General features: G+C 35.9%; 2 protein-coding genes across 2 annotated transcripts in view; both read left to right on the top strand.

The window, feature by feature from the left end:
* The window catches only part of LOC130053322 (flavin-containing monooxygenase 1-like), a 14,395-nt gene extending 8,099 nt beyond the window's left edge, over nt 1-6,296 (top strand). The window contains exons 4-6 of the mRNA XM_056160383.1: nt 4,082-4,224; nt 4,480-4,657; nt 4,937-6,296. Coding sequence (XP_056016358.1) covers nt 4,082-4,224; nt 4,480-4,657; nt 4,937-5,620 — 1,005 coding nt within the window. The 3' untranslated portion in view covers nt 5,621-6,296. The remainder of the gene's footprint in view (nt 1-4,081; nt 4,225-4,479; nt 4,658-4,936) is intronic.
* A 1,838-nt stretch (nt 6,297-8,134) lies between these two features.
* Nucleotides 8,135-18,393, top strand: LOC130053323 (dimethylaniline monooxygenase [N-oxide-forming] 2-like). The gene is made up of 6 exons (XM_056160384.1): nt 8,135-8,307; nt 10,022-10,164; nt 12,197-12,338; nt 12,841-12,983; nt 15,908-16,085; nt 17,626-18,393. Exons 1-6 carry the CDS (start codon nt 8,236-8,238, stop codon nt 18,307-18,309), a joined length of 1,362 nt encoding a protein of 453 aa, XP_056016359.1. The 5' UTR covers nt 8,135-8,235; the 3' UTR covers nt 18,310-18,393.
* Nucleotides 18,394-20,661: the final 2,268 nt, after the last annotated feature.

A 20,661-nucleotide genomic window follows, 5' to 3' on the forward strand; every position in this document is an offset into this window, starting at 1 on the left:
AGAATCTGAATCCAAATAAGTCCGATAAATACATGTATAGCTGAAAACAAAATTTAGGAAGTTATTTAGAAAAGATGTTCATCATACATGTGCAATATTACTTTGAAACTGAATACTGTGTCATCAACAAGAGTGGAGATAGCTCATTTTTAACATGAAAGTTAGTGCAAGAGGATATACTAATTCAAATATGATGATGAATTAGACTAACATATAAGCATGGATTTACATTTAGCAATTGTAGTGATTGTTTGTTATACGTAAATAAAAAAACAAAACCAAAAACCCAAGAGTTTGCACATAGGTACATTAAACGCTGTACTAATCAACTTGTGTGTATTACACTTCTTGTGTAAAACTCATATTCATATTGCAAAGGAGACTCATCCGTTTGTCTGAATGAGACATAATACACATTGCTATTGTTTTAATTTTATAAAACAGTTCTTTATATGAAAATGCTAATAACCTTAGCAAAAAACCATAAGATTCGAAGCTTGTGTAGGAGTTCTAATATGAAAAAAAACGTAACAGAAGTGACTCGCAATAAATATGCAAAATTTACAACATGTAAATGTAGCTAAATGAGAATCCCAAACTATGCACTGAAAAGTTACAAAAGTAATTTTCAAACGCTAATGTTCAAACCGCTGTTAGAAATAATGAAGAGGCATCTCACCAAAAAACTAAATGCATCTTTTTAAAATGAAAAGATCGTTCAGCGAAAACAAAATGTGGGGACAGGGAACAACGACAGTACATCCATGCCCCTCCCTCTTCTTCATCAATTGTACGTTCGGAAATACATGTAGCATATGCATGTCATTGTCAATTGTTTGTTTGAAGTACAAAGAAATTGAAAACACGATTACTTTTTGTTGTATGTAGCGTGCTGTGGACCGCAAACCATTTCATATTCATGCTTGACACAATGGCAATGTTTATCTAACACTTGTTCTAAACATATGTATTTCAGCATACAGCCCTCGTAAAATTCCACGCGGTGTTTTGAATATTTGAAACCGGGGTATTGTCTTCCATAATATAAAATAATGTTGTACCTTTTATCTTTTCCTTGCCCCAAGACTATTATTTTAGTCTCATTTTTGAAACTAAATCACGAAATCAAATTTGATTGTGTTGACGATGATTCTGAAGAATATCTTGGTCCTTTAGAAATAATAAAGTAAGCTTAAGTTACACCGTTGCATCCTCTAAATTTCTGCATGACCGACTTACATATATGATCGGGGAAGGTGTAAGCAGTTACGCAACATCATCCTTCTGAGACACCGATCTCTGTCCTTCGCTGTCAAAGCAAAATCATGCAAAAATTCTTTCTCGTTCACAATGGACGCGGATCAGTTAATTTTTTACTGTGTTGCACACATTTTTGCTTCGTCGGACAAACATTTTACTGAGTCGGAACAGCAGCCAAAACACACGTGGAAAACCCTCCTGATTCGTGTATAGCTTAATGACGTGGCTTTTAATTATAGATTGCACCATGCAAATTGATTTTCCTGGCCTCTAAGCGCCATGCGAAGGTAACAATGCAAAGGCACCCTAGCTAAAACGGTTTCATATACATATTCTTATTCAATTTTAGATTTTGAATCACTTTAATTATTACAGACGCAGATTCAAATGGGAATTTTAACTGAAGAATGACCTGCATCTGTGTCGCACTTTCCCCAAGAATGAGGACAAAACTATCACCCTTTTTATACATATTTTATTCACTGTTCAACGAACTGTATTTCCGGGGGGGGGATGCAACTGCAGATATTAATGTTATCCCCGTGCTAGATCGGTTGCAAAATTACGACTACTTTAAACACGACTTGACTACAGCGATGCATAAATTCGCCTATAGGTGGCGATAAACCGGAAACATGATGACGAAAGCAAAATCCAACTGGCGGCAATAAGCGCTTATAATCGGTAATTTATTGATAACCCTTACGCAAACATATGGGTACACGCTATCTGGAAAACACCCCATAAATTGCACACAGGCATTATTAGAGAAGACTTTTGAATTTCACGGATTTAGAACGCTTCCATGCGACCGTTATTATGTATTTCCATGCAGACTAAGTTTACCATAAAGTCTGACAAATGAAGCAATGACAGGTCTGAAACAGGGAATACCAATCATGTCAGAAGATTTTCTATCAGATACCCGAGTTTGAATTTAAAATTCAGCTGAATATATGTAAGTCGTCGTTTTCCAATTCGCCAGTTAGTTAAAAACCGAATTCAGAGCACGTCCATGCATGTGTTTGCATAATCATATCATATATGATTGTACGTAGATTTATCATATACATGCATAAATACATACGTTGGATTTGTGTCTAAATAATTCGGTAAAACGAATTAAAACATTGATTGTATAAAAATATTCATGGAAAGGTGAAGGTTGATCTGATAATTTTTAAAAGCAATAAGCAACACAAAATAGAGACTTGGGCAAACACGGACCCCTGGACATACCAGAGGTCATTTATATAATCGGACACTTTTTCAAGCTCTGATATATATGAAAACAAAAATATCAGTTTGAGACGAAGATGCAAGGACGCAGCCATTCAAGACTTAAGCCGTGCGCAGAAAAAAGTACTTTGTAAATCGAAGCTTTTTATAAAGGGTGGATATGTACATGTAGCTCTCTGGATTTTAAAAGGAGTGGGTCTATAGCTCTCTGGTTTTTATTAGAGATAGATCTATAACTGTCTGGTTTTTATAAGGGATGGATCTGTAGCTCTCTGGTTTTCATAAGGGGTGGATGCAAGGTGAAGATAACGAACAGTGATCAATCTCATAACTCCTACAAGCAATACAAAATAGATAGTTGGGCAAACACGGACCCCTGGACACACCAGAGGTGGGATCAGGTGCCTAGGAGGAGTAAGCATCCCCTGTTGACCTGTCACACCCGCCGTGAGCCCCATATCCTGATCAGGTAAACGGAGTTATCCGCAGTCAAAATCAGTGTGCCAAGAACGGCTTAACAATCGGTATGAAACACGTCAGACAGCATTTGACCCAATACGAGGTTGTATTGACGAACTAGATGGTTATAACGACCATAGAATTTGCGAAATGCTGACTTCAATCGAGACTGTTGAAATCCCTGTACCATCAACTTGTTTGTCAGTAGCTTACCTCGATTTAAAAACTGACTATACCCAGAACAAGCTCTTGCATATCGAATCAGTTGAGATATATAAACACCATATGCAGGTGATAATGGAATATTGCTACATAAATGTGGGAAGTTGACGATGGAGAAGCTGAAATCATCCCGTTTGTCATACAGTTGAGTTGTTAGTTTGCCGTTAATGTCTACTTTCAATAAAATATCTAAGTATGAAGCAGAAGTGGACGACTCTGTGGTGTCCTTTATTTCCAGCTCACAGGAATATATCAAATCGACATATGAATGAAAGCTATCATTGTTAATAGACAAAACGTTTTCTGGTTTTATAAGGGCTGAGTCTGTAGCTCTCTGTTTTTCATAAGGGGTGGATCTGGCCAGTCCCAATATTTTTCCAGTGAGCTACAGATCTGCAACTAGTATTTCAGCATTTCCTTAATCATGTTCAAGTAAGCTATTTAGTATTTCGCACAAATGTTTGGAAATTATACACATATGTACAACCAGAAATTGTAAACAATCGCGTTAACCTAGGATCTGCAGAAAACCGGGAAATCTCGCAGAAAACCTGGAAGTCTCGCCAGACACCGCGTCAAGCCTGAGACGATTATATGTAACATAGGTAGTGACTATTCCTTCAAAGTGCCCGCTGTTATGGGGCAAGTGAAACGCATGGGCCTTTATGATATGACCCTAGAATCATAGGTCACTTGTCATGATGTAGAACCTCTCTGTCAAGGTCATATTTAGGTCAACATTTGTGTTACCCTAACGGTGCCAACTTTTCTGTAATCTATGCGAGTGAAAAATTCTCGAATGGAACATAAAATAATATGTAAAACTAGGTAGTTTCTAAATTATCCAAAAATCTTGAACTTAGAATGCCAATGATCTAATGAAAGCAAAATCTACTTTCAGACGCATATCTATGTTCGTAGTGTGCAGCCACTGAAGGAGTTCCGGGAAAACGGTCACGTGAAATGGATAGTGACGTACTCTCCTTTAAATCGTCTTTCAGAAGTCAACTCGGAGGTGTTTGATTCCGTGCTTGTGTGTAATGGGTAAGTATATCTATCCATACTTTGCTGTGATGGATAAGGAAAAGTAAATTACATTTGATTTACATCCATCTTTTGATGAGACAAACACTGACACTCAGAAATAACACCTTCCGCCCTACAATATTCTCGTTGGAATATTGATTCTTTATTGCTTCATTGAAGGTTTGAATACGTAAAAATATTTCAAATAAAAAAAATAAATAATTCCTTTATCAAAATGCTTCATTGTACACCCTTTCACATATCATTTTACAGACATGATTCCAACGACTATACGCCAAATATTCCTGGAATGGAAATATTTGAAGGAAGAATGATTCACAGCAAGGACTTCCGGTACGAGGAACAATTTGACGGACTTCGTGTGGCTGTCCTTGGTGTCCACTATTCCGGAGAGGACATTTCTATGCACGTGTCACGTTTTGCTAAGAAGGTATAACTGAATCACTAACACTACACAATTCGATTTCTCGACACGGTAATAATGTTTACCTTAACCTTTATGATCAAAATCTGTCACATTCATTTTACCAAACTGAGTACAAGATAGAGAAAGAAAGTCAGAAATGTGGTGCATTTGTATACATTCTTAATGCTGTATCAAGAAAACGGGTTACCAATTATTTCAGCAGTTGCATTTTCATACCCTCAGACAATTAAGATTGTCGTATACCATAAACAGCATGTACTCATGAAATTCTTTTTGACAAAGGTGTATGCATGTCACAGGAGAAAGCCGGAGGAATTCCCACCATCTTACCCCAAAGAGATAGAACAAAGACCCCCATTCGTGCGCATGACAAAAGATTCAGTGGTCTTCCCTGATGGTAGTTCCGAGAAGGTCGACGCCGTCATATTCTGTACCGGATATCGATTCGCATTTCCGTTTCTGAAAGATGACGTCATCACAATCAAGGACGAACGAATCGAGCCCATATACAAACATATGGTCCACATCGAGTATCCAAATTTGATATTTATCGGAATCCCTCGGCAGTGGTCCTACTTTCCTCACTATCACGAAATGGCAAAGCTTGCCGTTCTGATGTTGGAAGGGAAGGTGAAACTACCGTCAAAAGAAGCAATGCTGGCAGATAGCGAAGCTGACTTTCAGTCTCGTCTGAAGGAAGGAAAACCACCATCTTTTGCACATTATATGGGGGATATTGATCGGCAGTTCCGGTATAACGAGGAACTTGCTAAATTAGGTGGTTTTGATCCGCTCCCGCCTGTTATTGAAATGCTGTGGGATGATGTTATGGATGAGAGATACATGAATTTACCACACTGCAACGAATTTGATTACGTCATCACCGGACCGAAATCTTACCGATGCCTAAATCCGGAAAAGGTGAAGACAAGAGTATCAAAAGCGGAGAATGCATTGAAAAATTAACTGCATGGAATTCTTGCTTACCGAGCAACTGCTTCTGGGGATTTCCTATGAAAAGATTCGGAAAGAACGATCTGGATAAAGACAGAGACTTCAGCACATAATATATTAGGAATCAATGTTGTGTAGCTAAAATGTACTGCACGAAAATATTCCTTGTCTCCTGGTTTGTATATTATACTTATTCCTTTGTCTCTCATCCGTCTACATGTAATATTAATTCTGACACTGCAACATATTAGTTTAGTGTTTACAAGTTTAGGTTTTTGGCCCTTTATTTAATGCATTTTTTGCTGTCGTGTGAAATATCAATTATGCATTAAACTTTGACTTAAAAATAGAACTGTGCATATACTTCCTTTTAAAACTTTTGTCCAATTGGGACAAGTAAAGTAAGATTCCTGCAACTGCATCTAAATAGACCAATGGTAAACGGATTTTTTCAATGTCAAGCAAGTCAAATTTTGTACAGAATGGTATACAATATTCAGATATATCAACTAACTATAGCACTCTAGATATCCAAGATGTCTTCTTGGTATAAATGTCAGATATTGTATCTTCATGATTTATTTAAAACGTTTAACCTCGCCAATAGATGTTTATTTGGTAAGCGCTTAATATCCAAATTGGTATATTGACAATTTTAGTTATCTATATTAAACATGTACAAAAAGTGGAGTTTATCTTATTTGCAGAGAATTGTATTGAGGCCTCTGCTGGTGGACTGTTAGTCCCCGGGGGTCTCTACAGCCCAGTAGCTAAGTACTTCGTTAATAGCTTGAAAATACAGATGTATATTCAATAGCAGGGATAAAATTTAGAAATTCATTTCAAATTTAAGAATGATATCTCCCTCATGCATAGCTCTGATCCTTGGACGAATTTGGCTCCAGTTTTTTTTTTTCTTTTTTTTTTGGCACTCTAGTTTTCCTTTTAGCTGTTACAAGTTTTTGTCATTTCAGCTTGAGCATCACTGAAGAAACATAATTTGTCGAAATGTGCATCTGGTTCTTCAAAATTGTTACCGCATAAGTTTTACATTGATATAATGAAAGATGAAGATAATGAACAGTGATTTACCTCATAACTCCTATCAGGAATACAAAATAGATAATTGGACACTCACGTACCCCTGGATATACCAGAAGTTGAATCAAGTGCCTAGAAGGAGTAAACATCCCCTGTTGATCAGCCACATCCGCCTTGATTCTTATATCTCGATCAAGTAAACGATGTAATCTGTTCTCAAAATTAGTGTGCCAAGAACGGCCTAACAATCGGTATAAAACACATCAGACAGCACTTGATCCAATGCAATATTGTATCGGAAAGCTAGAAAATTATAACGACCATCAAATTTGTGAAATCCTAACTTTGAACGAAACTTTCAAAAGACGAAGATAACAAACAGTAATCCATCTCACAACTCCCTTAAGAAATACAAAATAGAGAGTTGGGCAAACATGAACCCCCAGATATACCAGAGGTGGGATCAGGTGCCTAGGAGGAGTAAGTATTCTCTGTCGACCGGTCACACCCGACGTAAACCCTATAATTATCTTGATCAAGTGCACGGAGTAATCCACAGTCAAAATCGGTGTGCCAAGAACGGCTTAACAATTAATATGAAACATATCAGATAGCATTGGACCTAAAGATAAGTTATTTTGGCAAACTAGGTCCTTTTAACGAACATAGAATTTACGAAATGCTGACTTCAAACGATATTGTTGGAACCCCTGTAACATCAACATGTTTGTCAGTAGCCTGCCTTGATTAAAAAGTGATCATGCGTAGAACAAGCTCTTGCGTATCGAATCCGTTGATATGTATAAAACTTTACAACAACTTACCATTGGCTAAATGCTGTCCGACGCGTTTCCTACCGATTTTTAGGTCGTTCTATATACATTGCTTTTAACTACGGATCACTCCATTTAACCGATCGATATACATGTATGTGGATCACGACAAATGTGGCCGATCAAAAGGGGATGTTTACTCGTCATGGGCACCTGATTCCACCTCTAGTATTTCCAGGGACCCGTGTTTATTAACTTTTTATTATTCAAATGAAATTTAAAATTCCGCAGTCAAAATCAGTGTGCAAATAACAGTTTAACAACTGATCCATTTTTCTTAAAGAGAAAAAGTGGCATTTACATTTTTCTACATATTGCAGACAAAATGAACTAAAATTACAAAATCCATGCATGGTTGTAGTCATTCCATTTCTTTCTTACAATATTTCAAAGTATAAAAAGAACCTTCAACTGAATCAGACGGAAAAGACCTTTGATGTCAGCTCATTTCCAAAGATTTATTTTTTTTCACGTAGGTAAATTCACATTAAAACATATTTCCTGCCAAAGGAATTTGGCCGGAATGTATTAAAAGTCAAATAAACTTTATCAATGAACGATAGATTTATCAATCATGTTACGGACCCTGCACATAAATCAAACCGCGCATCAGTTACTACATAATTATCTTATATACATTGCGTATTCATCCGCAGTAAGCATATTTAACGCAAATGCGATATCATAGTGCTGGTCGCTGTTGCTCCATGCATTTCTAACGTACATTTCTGACAACTTCATTTTGAACGCAAGATGTCAAGAAAAGGTTACAAGCAAAGAGTGGCTGTGATAGGTGCTGGGGTTGCAGGTCTCTGTTCGCTTAAGGTAAGCCTAACTTCTACACATGTAATATATTCCTCTATCATCTTATAAATATGAACTCAAAGGTTTCCTTATAAAACGACTACACAGGAAATATGCATCGAAGGGACAGAATTCTGTGAAATGAAATAGTCACGGATGACTGAAAGCAAGTTACTGGAAATAAGGAACAATCAAAAGCATTGCAGTCTCCCCTGGGTATATTGAAAGAAGGTTCTGGCTGAATATTAACAAAATCGACAAACGACAAATCTAATGAATGTCCGTATTAGAAGACGTCTACTCACGTTTACTGAGAAAATTTGCAAATTTCTGATTAAGTACAGTTCTGTAATTTAGTCTTGCAAAATACATATAAGTAAAGTAACAGTTGTTAAACTGATCATTTAAAAAACAGGACATGCTGAAGAATTAACTTACTTTTCTTTACCTCATGTTGGACGAGTAAATGTTAAAATACATGTGTATATCTAATTTCGCAATACGCCAGTTTCGAGACACGTCCGAATTATTTCCCTTTGGAGAACTCTCGTACATAATAAGAAGCGAAGCAATTTCTTTGCATGCGGGAGTGGGACAATTTTCAGCCTTGTATAAGTGAATCTGCTCAGTACGTTTCTCATACGCTATTTCATCACCCAAATTCAACTGATACATGAACTAAATAAATGATAAATATTCAGAGAGTTATTAAATTCTAGTTGTATCACGTTATTTCGTTGCTGGTGCGTACATGTATCATATCCAAGGTATTACTTGTAAATATGACATTATTTTTATGTTTCCATTTTGAGAAAACATTTATTTCGATAGTATTTTGTATTTCCTACATTTACATACTTAAAGAGAAGCCGCTTTTACTACATTTCATTGTCTTCCCCACGGACTGTAGGTAAAAGTGCCACTAAATGCACCTCCTACACAGAAGAGCTCTTACCTCGAAACAATTTTTCAAAATTCCTTAGATAATCTAGCGTTCAAACAATCTATCAGATGTGGAATAATTTAATTTCCTATTGTAACGGTAGAGGAATCTCAAATCAAATACAATTGTATAAAGTCGTTATCTCTCTTTGTTATGAGTGGGACCAGATGGACCAAACTCGGACAACATTCCTTTTTGACGTGTCAAAATTGTGCTTTAGTCAGAAATATATTTGAAAAAATCTAATTTAAATTGGGTACTGACTGCTGTTAATGTTTGTTTGTTTTTGTTTTTTTACATCCGTGCAAATATTAAAAAGTGACAACTCAAGATGCACAGGATCGGCATGTGTTAATTGATCTCATTTTTCTTTCTGGAATAATCTCTCTCTCTCTCTCTCTCTCTCTCTCTCTCTCTCTCTCTCTCTCTCTGATCCCATTTTCTTTATTTCTGTAAGCCACAAGCTCATTGAATGTACATACATGTAGGTAAATTTATACAAGCACACAAAAATGGTATTGTAGAGAGTGAGTAGACAACAATGTTACAACGATGTACAATTGGAATACTATCACATCATAAGATAATTTCGTAGCTAATTAGTTGCTTAATGTTAAAAGAGGGAGGCTATAAAGATGTACATATGATAAAAAAAATATATATCTGATGTAAAAATCAATGAGGAAGACTACGTTAGGGGGAAATGCATTAGGAATTGGATGTTAACTTTTGTGAACGTGAGTTATGTACTAGTAAAGATTGATTCTGAAATAAGACAATTCACCCTAACAGCACCTAGCTGAAAAACCTGACCTATTTGAACCAGTGGCATTCGAAAGGAATTTCTGGTCCGGAGGGATATGGAACTTTACTGATCAAACGGGAAATGACGATTTCGGACTTCCGGTACACTCCCCTGTATACAACAGTCTTAAGTAAGTAGTGTATCAAAACATACGCAATCAAAAACAATGAATTGTCAAAGTGATTGTCAGTTAAAAATATGTTTTATATCGAAGTTAATTCGGTTATTATACCCCTACAAACGAAGTTTGGGGGTATATTGGAATCACAATGTCTGTCTGTCCGTCCGGCTGTAGACATGATTTTGTCCGTACATGTTCTAAGAAACTAATTCATGGATCTTTCTGAAAAGTCGTACACTCATTTCTCACCATATGAAGATGTTCACCTGGTATTTTCATATTGAATGGGCATTTCTAATTCTAAATTAGAATCTTTGAAAATTGTATTAATTTTTGTTTTGTTTATTGTTGAGAATTTTTCATATACGAATTAAAAGGTTTGAATTACATGTATACCTTTGAAGAGATTTTTTTATTTAAGTGAAATATCATTTATATATGTACCTTTAAATTTTGATTTGTATTGAATGTATGGATAATTTCCTTTTCTATACATCCATGTTCTGTTTGCCTGGGGATATCGGGGGTTCATACTCTAGCAACTTTTAAACCACGTACCAAATTCAGAGAAATGATAATAAACAATTAAATTCACTGAAAATCCTATTTATTGGTATATTGCTTGAATTGAGCATCCCCAGCAATATGTTGATATTTGATTGATTCATAAAACAACATTGTCAATAAAAAAAAAATAGTACAATTGATACAATTTGATCAGACAACTTCTAGTTTGATCTGCGGAAGTCTGCGGGGGCATTAGTCCCAAAAAAGACAGTCGTAGTTCACTCTGTTTTTGCAAATGTGATTATTCATCGTTGCGCATGAGCGCTTGTTGCGTCTATCATTCAAAGTGATTTTACCTCATAATATGACATCTTTTATTTAAAAGTGGGGAAAATGTGAAGAAACAATTTTAAATGCTAACTTCATAAAACACATTAATGCTATCATTCTTAAAAAAAAAAACCACTTCGGTGATTGTCAAAATTATAGATGTGTACGAAATAGTCAAATATGCAATATAATGTGATTTTAAGTGCGTTATTATAAACACATTATTTGTAGGAAAGTATCAAAATGACATTTATAAATGTAAGCGTTTAGAATTTCGAATGTGATTAATATAACTTCCCATTGCGTGAAAGCGAATAATGCAATTATCAATTATTTTTAAACATATAAAAGCTCATTATCCGGGTATTTTGTTTGCCAATTTCACAGGTCTGTATTTAGAGTTCTCGTGCTGCAATTTTCATCTACGAAACCGAATCGCTTTGTAAAATGTTGAAGTGCTTTGGTGGATGTGTGCAAATGTAGCAAACATAAATATGTTACACGATTTATATATCTAACATAATTTCCTTCAATAATTTAAAAAAAAAATATTTCACTGATAATTGCCATTCCACGTTTTCATTGCACTGTAAATTCGGTACTAAAGACTTTGCTATACAACAGTGTTTTCAACCAAGGACGTGAAGAAGGTCTCATTATTGTTCATTAATATCACGTGTGTGATAACTAGTAGGTGATAAACAACTATAGACAACTATAACTTAGATTATTTACTACAGCTTTGTTGTCATCCGATTTACTGACAGGAATCTTAAAGTTTATCAGTTTCTCTGTTGGATGCGGCAATAAACTTAACTCATGCGTAAAGTTTATTTCACTAGTGACTTTCAACAAGCCTTTCATTGAGGAATTCACAAACACTGTGGTTTCTGTTTAAATATGTTTAATTTGGTGTAGACACCAGTTCATCAGGATTTTAAATAATCCACGGGTCAAGGCGCGGATCGAGACGGGCGTTTGCGACCCAAATTTGTATCATTTCCGCCCCAAAAGTTAAATATAGCAAAAATTGACCATGCTGTTAAAATGATGAACCAAAGTGCGGTTGCAATTTCCGCGGTGGTCTAATTCAAATCAAACATTTCGATTCGATTGCATGTGATTGAAACTACGACTACATATATCCAATTATTATACATCTGTCTTTATCTATCAATGGAACCTTATTAACGTTTATTTAAAGAATTAATATTCCCAAGGAACTGCAGGAATTCCCGAGTTTTCCTTATCCCAAGGAATGGAAGACGTCCTACATCAGCCGGCAGCAATGTCTGGAGTACATCAATAGGTTCACGGATCACTTCAAGCTCAGACAGTACATCCGGGTAATTACTACATTTTACAGCATGTTAACATTAGATGGAGGTTCGCAACACTTCCTCGATGTAATATTGTAAACACTAAATATTTAAGGGTAGTCTTCCTACAAATGTATGTGTCCACCAATCAATGCCGTAAAACACTTATTTTTATACTAACAATATAAGTTCCAAGTTTGGATCCGGGTTAGAATAGGTCCTCAGTACCCCTTGCTTGTCGTAAGAGGCGACAAAATGAGACCGCAAAATATTCCGAATATGAGGCAGATGTGGAAGACTCTGTGGCGTCTTTCATTCAAGTGCGATGGGGTATATCAATTGAATCGACATATGAATGAAAGGTGAACTGTTACCTGGTCCAAGAACGAACTGTTGCATGGTTTAAGCGTATGAGTGATGTTGAAGCGTTCAAGTGATCAAAACGGTGTTTTAGTAACGTTCCACATAAGGGGATGGCGCTCATTGAAAATAGCCATTTATCTTGTCATGAATTTTGTTTTCATTGCAGATGCACACCCTCGTTCGAAATGTTGAACCGCTAATAGAGACGGAGGAAAATGGCCGCGTAAAATGGCTCGTCACGTACTCTTCCGTGAACCACATGCCCGAGGTCAACACGGAAGTTTTCGATTCCGTACTTGTGTGTAATGGGTAAATAAAACCATATCTTAATTTTTATATTAGGCATAAAATTTATAGTATATACAGACGTATACTGAGAATTTTTATAAGGTAATTCTATCTGAACATTTTATATAAGACATAAAGTTTTAGCACATACAAAAGGATCTTTAGATTTTTTATATGTAGCAATACGTATTCAATTTTTTCAACTAACGAGAATGAAAGGTGAAGGCAACAAACAGTGTTCAATTTCATAATGAAATGAATTTATAACATAAAGTTATCGAATTCTCTGCTGAAAACATCATTACATTATATATCAATATACATGTATTTGTTTTTCTTAGAAAATATTTTTTAGCATTTAATTTACATGATAAAAAGTGCGTCACTAAATACATCAATATGCGCTACAGCAGCGCTTTAGAATGAATCAACTAATCGGATCCATTATAATGAACGTCCACTTGCAGCAAGCCTGAAATGACAATCAGTTAATTATGTCAAAGGTGATCAGGGCAACGTTCTTGAAAATACAGGGTGATCCAAAACATATGTTACACGTTTAAACTGTTATAAAATTTTAATACCTTAAGTTACAATTATGAAATTTACAACATATAACAAAAAGGATTTAATTTTTTTGTCAATGCATACATTTGTCACAGCTTCCTTATTAATCACCAAAAACTTTCTTCGGAATAACATATGTCATTTTACAACATTTGTTGCAAATGACGTCCCCTTGTCTTTAACATTATTTGAACACGATTTCTGAAGTTTTTTACCACAGCTTTACATGTATCAACAGAGATTGATCTTATTTCTCGTGTAATTGCTGTTTTTAAATCTTCTGTTGTTTGTGGGGAAGGAGAGTACACTCTGTCGTTTAGATAACCCCACAGAACGTTGCCCTGATCACCTTTGACATAATTAACTGATTGTCATTTCAGGCTTGCTGTAAGTGGACGTTCATTATGATGGATCCGATTAGTTGATTCATTCTAAAGCGCTGCTGTAGCGCATATTGATGTATTTAGTGACGCACTTTTTATCATGTAAATTAAATGCTAAAAAATATTTTCTAAGAAAAACAAATACATTAACAGTGATGAAATATTACAATGGAAAACTAATCAATCACCAAGCTGCACCGCATGCAAAAAACACATCAATTAAAAACCCCTAAAACGACTTACTTTTATCATGGGGAATAAGGTACTTGCTATCAAAAAATAAATAAAAATGGATGTATGTGTGTATTTTTTTTTTTTTTTTTTGGTTTATTTAGTAATTAATACATCTACTAAATTCCTGAAGTATTCGAATTCGAAACTTTTATATTTTCTATGATGTTAAAACTGTGATATACCTGCATTGTCCCCCGAACTCCCCCATAACAGTATAAAACGCTTCTCCACTGAACATAGCTGGGGAATGTGTGTTAATTAATAATAATTACATGCGGTGAGAATTATTTATTTTACTCCCATAAACATCAATTTAGTATCCATTTTCATCCTTGTTAAAACGAAGTTTGTTTGTCGCAACCCTAACATTTATATCATTCAAATATTGCTTACTAAAGTATATGTGTACGTGTGGTATGCCGTTTCAATGTATTTATTTTTTTCCCTAAAATTACTGAACTTTCAGCTGAACGTATAGAACTTATACCCAAAAAAGTATATGTAAAAATGAAGAATGAATGTCTTGGTTGAAGCATGAAGTAATTTTTGCATTGTTTGATCTTACAAATTGGTCCCATTGTTTAATACATGTATCATGGCCTCTTTATACAAACAATTTAGATAAGTATCCTTGAATTAGGCATTCCTACTGAAGGACGATATTTCGGGGTATACATAGGGAATATTGGCTTGCATGATTTCATTAATTTTTTTTTTTTTTTTTTTTTTTTTTTTTTTTTTTACATTTCTCTACTTTACACATATAAGACTGATGAATAATTTCATTTAATAACAGTTTCTGTTAACTTCATTTTCGATCCTAATTCTGCTTGAAATCCCATGCACTTTATACTTTGAATGATCATCTTCAGCTTCAAAACCGATGTTAGAATACATGCTCGCATTACAGGACTGAACAAGCCATATAACTTTCCAACAACATATTCTACACGAAAACCATGTGAACATTCCATGTGAAAATCATGCATCTTTCTCTTCATCTTCTTTTCATATAACAGTTTACATGAAATTTATGTGATTTTCATAAAAGAATTATGTGAGCTACTTTGTCTTTGTAATAACATGAGAAGACAGGTCATTTGAATAAATCTAGATTTGAGTGATGAGTATCGGTGCCTCTTACAATGTTTTTATATCAATCAAGACCACTCTCTTTACACTTGCATACATGTATTATCGAATTTAGGAAATGTTGCAGGGTGGTCGCTTAATTTTGTGAGGTTCAAAAAATTCGTTTACATTTAGAATTTTAAAAAAATGAAACTAAGTATGTGTGTGGGTACGATGTGGTGTTGTTTTTTTCATTTTTCCCGCACCGATTCTTTGATTTTCTAGGTACATGTACTTTAAATGTCGATATCATGATGGGAACGAAAATTAACCCCCATGAACATTACTGATTTTATACTATATAATATTAAGGATTGTTAATTTCTTTTTAAATTAATGCAACATGGGTGTGTTACAGCAAACTGCAAATGTTTGTTGTGCATTTATCGATTAATGAATTGACATTGATCATTGTTTTGTACCTTCACCTTTCATTGTCATAGTGACAAAAACAAATTGGTACATATTTGTCAACCAATGACTGTACACTATTTGTTTAGCTTGATATATTGATTATTCAGTAATTATTATCACATAAAAAAATTGACGTTTCCCAAGGCTCTCCCCTTATACAAGTACAACGTTATGTAGATGTTAAAAATCATGGTCAAATCTGTTGTTGTTTTATAGACATGACTTTAACGAATATATCCCAAATATTTCCGGAATGGACATATTTGAAGGAAGGATGATTCACAGCAAGGACTTCCGGTACGAGGAACAATTTGATGGACTTCGTGTTGCTATCCTAGGTGTCCACTTTTCCGGAGAGGACATTTCTATGCACCTGGGACGTTTTGCCAGAAAGGTATAAGTATACAAATCCATGGGAAACAGTGCATCTAATCCGATATTCCCCTGACTCTTACCCCCGCTTTTATATTGTGACAAGTGCGGGGGAGAGTCAGAGCTGACTCCATATTGAAAAGTGGGAATTCAGCGGCACCAGCTGGTGTAGCTGCTTTACATGCCTCTTACTACTTTATTTCGCCATTTAAACGATGGAATTTTGTGTGGTTATGTGATGACGTCATGCGCAAAGAAATCGAATGTCGAGGCGGCGACCTAATTCGAATGATGCTTCGTTTGTCGGTGTTAGGGCCGGTTAAACGGCGATATTTGCATCGTATTAATCACGATCTATTTGTAGAATAATCTTCCGATGACTGAATCCTCGCGTCTTGTAAGATAGATCCGCGAAATAAAGTTGTAAGAGGTAGGTAAAGCAGCTACACCAGCTGGTGCCGCTGAATTCCCACTTTTCAATATGGAGTCCGCTCTGACTCTCTCCCCGCACATTGTCACAATATCAAAGCGGGGATAAGAGTCAGAGGAATATCGGATTACAGTGCGCCATGCAATAAGCAATGCTTTATTAAGAGCTTCTGGGAATTACGTGATAAATGCAATAGTTAATGTCATTGACCTCATAGGAAGTGGATAAATTTAAGCATGCTTACGCAAACTACCTACACAGTCTCAATATGGGAAGATGACGATTACGAACAGTGGGAAATAAGCAGTGCTATAATCATTTTGAATACATTGCTATAAAAAAAACTGGCCAGTGAGTTATACGTGCTTTCCCTTTTCAGCTGAATTCAAACTACATGTATCTCAATCACTACGAAGCAAGCAAAGCTTGTTCAAACACTGCTCTTATATCTGGCAGATTTCAATTTCTATTCACAAGGACTGTACTATTCCAACTAGGACAGTCTGATCTAGTTACCGATCTATGGATTCCGATCAAGATATAGGGTTCACGGCGGGTCTGACCGGTCGACAGGGAATGCTTACTCCTCCTTGGCACCTGAACCTACCTCTGGTATTTTCAGGGGTCCATGTTTGCCCAACTATTTTGTTTTACTAACATGAGTTGTGAGATTAATCGCTGTTCGTTAGCTTCACCTTTCATTCAGATGGAATATATAGTACATATTGTCATAATTTTGCAAGATACATTTGATAAATATGTTTAGAATTTGATACATATGGCTCGCATGCTATCCATACCTTGACGCCGTTGGATACGAGTATGCTAGTTCCATTGAAACGCAGTAAAAACAAATTGAAGGTTCTTCTTGAGATCTATGGTATTAATGATATATCCATTGAAATTGGATTCCATCACTATAAAATGAAATATGCGGAAATGTAATTCAAATACATTGTATACGAAATCTTTGAATGAATACAAACCAGAACCAAAAAAAAAAAAAAAAAAAAAAGATAAACAATTCACCATTGGCAAATCATTTCACCAGTTACATATTTTCTAGAATAATACATTGATTGATTACGGCATAGGTTATAATTATTTAATATGATTATTCTGACTCATTAAGGTGTATGCATGCCACAGAAGAAAGCCAGAGGAATTCCCACCATCTTTCCCAAAGGAGATAGAACAAAGACCCCCAATCGTGCGCATGACAAAAGATTCAGTGGTCTTCCCTGATGGTAGTTCCGAGAAGGTCGACGCCGTCATATTCTGTACCGGATATCAATTCTCATTTCCGTTTTTGAAGGCCGACATTATCACCATCACAGACGAGCGTGTAGAGCCGGTATATAAACACATGGTTCACATCGAGTACCCAAATTTGATGTTCATCGAAATTCCTCGACAGTGGATGTATTTTCCCAATTTTCATGAAATGGCTAAACTAGCTGTCTTGATACTGGCGGGAAAGGTGAAGCTTCCATCGAAAAAAGAAATGCTGGCGGATAGCGAAGCCGACTTTCAGGCCCGATTGAAGGAAGGAAAGCCGCCATCCTTTGCCCATTATATGGGAGATAAGGATAGGCAGTTCCGGTACAACGAGCAACTTGCTAAATTGGGCGGATTTGATCCACTGCCGCCGGTCCTTGAAATGTTATGGCATGACGCACTAGATGAGAGATACATGAATTTGCCACATTGTAATGAACTTGACTATGTCATCACTGGACCCAGTTCTTATCGATGTCTGAATCCGGAAATGATCAAGTCAAGAAAATCAAAGGCGCAAAATGTGCAGAAAAATTAACTTTTATGGAAATCTTTTGAGTTTTCATATATTTGTTAGAACTGCAGTGTAGTCTTTTCCTATTAAACAAAGAGATTGATTGTATCCACGTTGTTTTACGTCTCATTCAAGAATTTATCAGCTATGTCAAGCCCTTACGCAATTATGTTGCGAAAATGTTGTTTTATATATTAGAATCTTGAGGGTAATATATAACACCGATATATCGAGCAGTTTACATCAGTTGGGTAAGTAGCTACCATTTCATGTTTTCCAATCCCAAGTGCCAAGTCCATGAAAGGTGAAGATAACGAACAGTGAACTCGTAGCTCCTGTGAGCAATACAAAATAGAGAGTTGGGCAAACACGGACCCTTGGACACACCAGAGGTGGGATCAGGTGTCTAGAAGGAGTAAGCATCCCCTGTCTACCGGTCACATCCGCCGTGAGCCCTATATCCTGATCAGGTAAACGGAGTTATCCGTAGTCAAAATCAGTGTGCCAAAAACGGCCTAACAATCTAAACTTAAATTCACCTTTAAAACTTCCATCGGCAGTGGAACTAGGGACCTCTCAGCGTGATATACCTAACCCCTAGATGACTGCGATCGGCTTGTGTAATTCGATTAGCGCACAAAATTTGGACTGATTTTCGTTTTTGTTTTCGATAACATTCTTTGTTTGTATAGGTCATTATTACAACTGTATTTAAAAAGACCTTGGCAATAATTCCATATTTGATAATCGTTCTTATACTCCAACTGCCCTATGAAAACACGAAATTCTTCAAAATCATGCTTCAGTGTTAGACACTTTCAATATCGCAGTCAATGGGATGGGTGAATATGAATTATCGTACCTATAGTGAACTCCTAAACTTCACAAAAACTTTACAAAGAAAGTTAGATCCATGGATCGAGTAAATGTTCTCCTCACGAAAATATTAACAGCTTTGAAGGAGAAACTTCAAACGTACTGTGGTATGAACTAGTGCAAATCAAATGTGGATTCTATAACATTCTAAAAAATAGTAGATTTGAAATCGCAAAACTTTTCTCAAATCAACGTCAAAACGCATGACTTTTCAACACTTTACACGGGCATATTCCTCACAATAAATGAAAGACTAGATTTGTTGACATCATAGACAGTTGCTTCTTCAACGAAAATGTAAAAAGGGAAATATTCATATCTAGTAATGAGTCATCGAAAAATTACTTTGTTAAACACCACTCTGATTCCAAGCCTAAGAACTCTGAAGTTGAAATTAAAAAAAATATACTCGATTTCGACATTGACAATATTTTCGTCGTTTTTGGTGATCAGGTCTTCCAAGAGTCTGTCGGAATTTCCATGGACACGAATTACGTTCCTTTGTTAGCTGACCTGTTTTCATAATTTAATCAAAAACTTCTATGTGAGATGAAAAGATCTCTTGCTGTGCCCTTCAACTCGACATCTAGATATTTCGATGACGCGTTATCTATTAACAATAATAATTTTCATTCATATGTCGATTTCGTACATCCCTGTGAACTCGAAATAAAATACAATACAATAAAAGACACCACAGAGTCGTCCACTTCGGCGTGATACTTACATATTTTGTTGCAAATGGATATCAACGGCAAACTAACAACTCAACATTATGAAAAATGGAATTATTTCAGCTTCTCCGTCTTCAACTTTCAATATCTATGTAACAATAATCCATTATCTATCATCTGCATGTAGTGTTTATATGATTAATAGGTTTTGATTTTTTTAAATCTAGGTAGGCTACTTGTAAACAAGGTGATGTTAAAGGGATTTGAACAGCGTCCTGTAAAGGCAGCATTTTACAAATTCAATGGTCATTATATTGATCTAGTGTGCAAATACAAGCTATCATTGGGTCAAATGCTGTTTGACGTGTTTCATACCGATTGTTAAGCCGTTCTTGGCACACTGATTTTCACTACGGATTACTCCGTTTACCTGATCAAGGCAGAAGGCTCCCGACGGATGTGTCAACACGGGATGCTTTGTCCTGCTAGACTCCTGATTCCACCACTGGTATGTTCAGGGATCCGTGTTTACCCAACCATTTGTTTGTATTCCTTATAGAAGTTATGAGATTGATCACTGTTCGTTGAACTACAGGGACACACAGATTTAGTAAGTTTAAGAGTATGAAAGGTGATGGAGGCACGTTTAGTATTCTGTTGAACGCTTGGGTGGGTAAAAGAAATACATTGTATACATATACATTATAGACTGGCTATATAGATAAGGATATGAGTTACCGTACCTATACTGGATTCCTAAACTACATAAAAACCCTTACAAACAAAGATACATTTCTGGATCCAGTAAGTGCTCTACCAGGCCCCT

This window comes from Ostrea edulis, chromosome 3 (genome assembly GCF_947568905.1).
Source record: "Ostrea edulis chromosome 3, xbOstEdul1.1, whole genome shotgun sequence".
Lineage (NCBI taxonomy): Eukaryota > Metazoa > Mollusca > Bivalvia > Ostreida > Ostreidae > Ostrea > Ostrea edulis.

Coding starts and splice junctions, on each gene's coding strand:
- LOC130053323 (XM_056160384.1), top strand. CDS start 8,236: ATGTCAAGAAAAGGTTACAAGCAAAGAGTGGCTGTGATAGGTGCTGGG. Junction 12,984..15,907: donor TCCGTACTTGTGTGTAATGG/GTAAATAAAACC, acceptor GTTGTTTTATAG/ACATGACTTTAACGAATATA. Junction 16,086..17,625: donor TGGGACGTTTTGCCAGAAAG/GTATAAGTATAC, acceptor TGACTCATTAAG/GTGTATGCATGCCACAGAAG.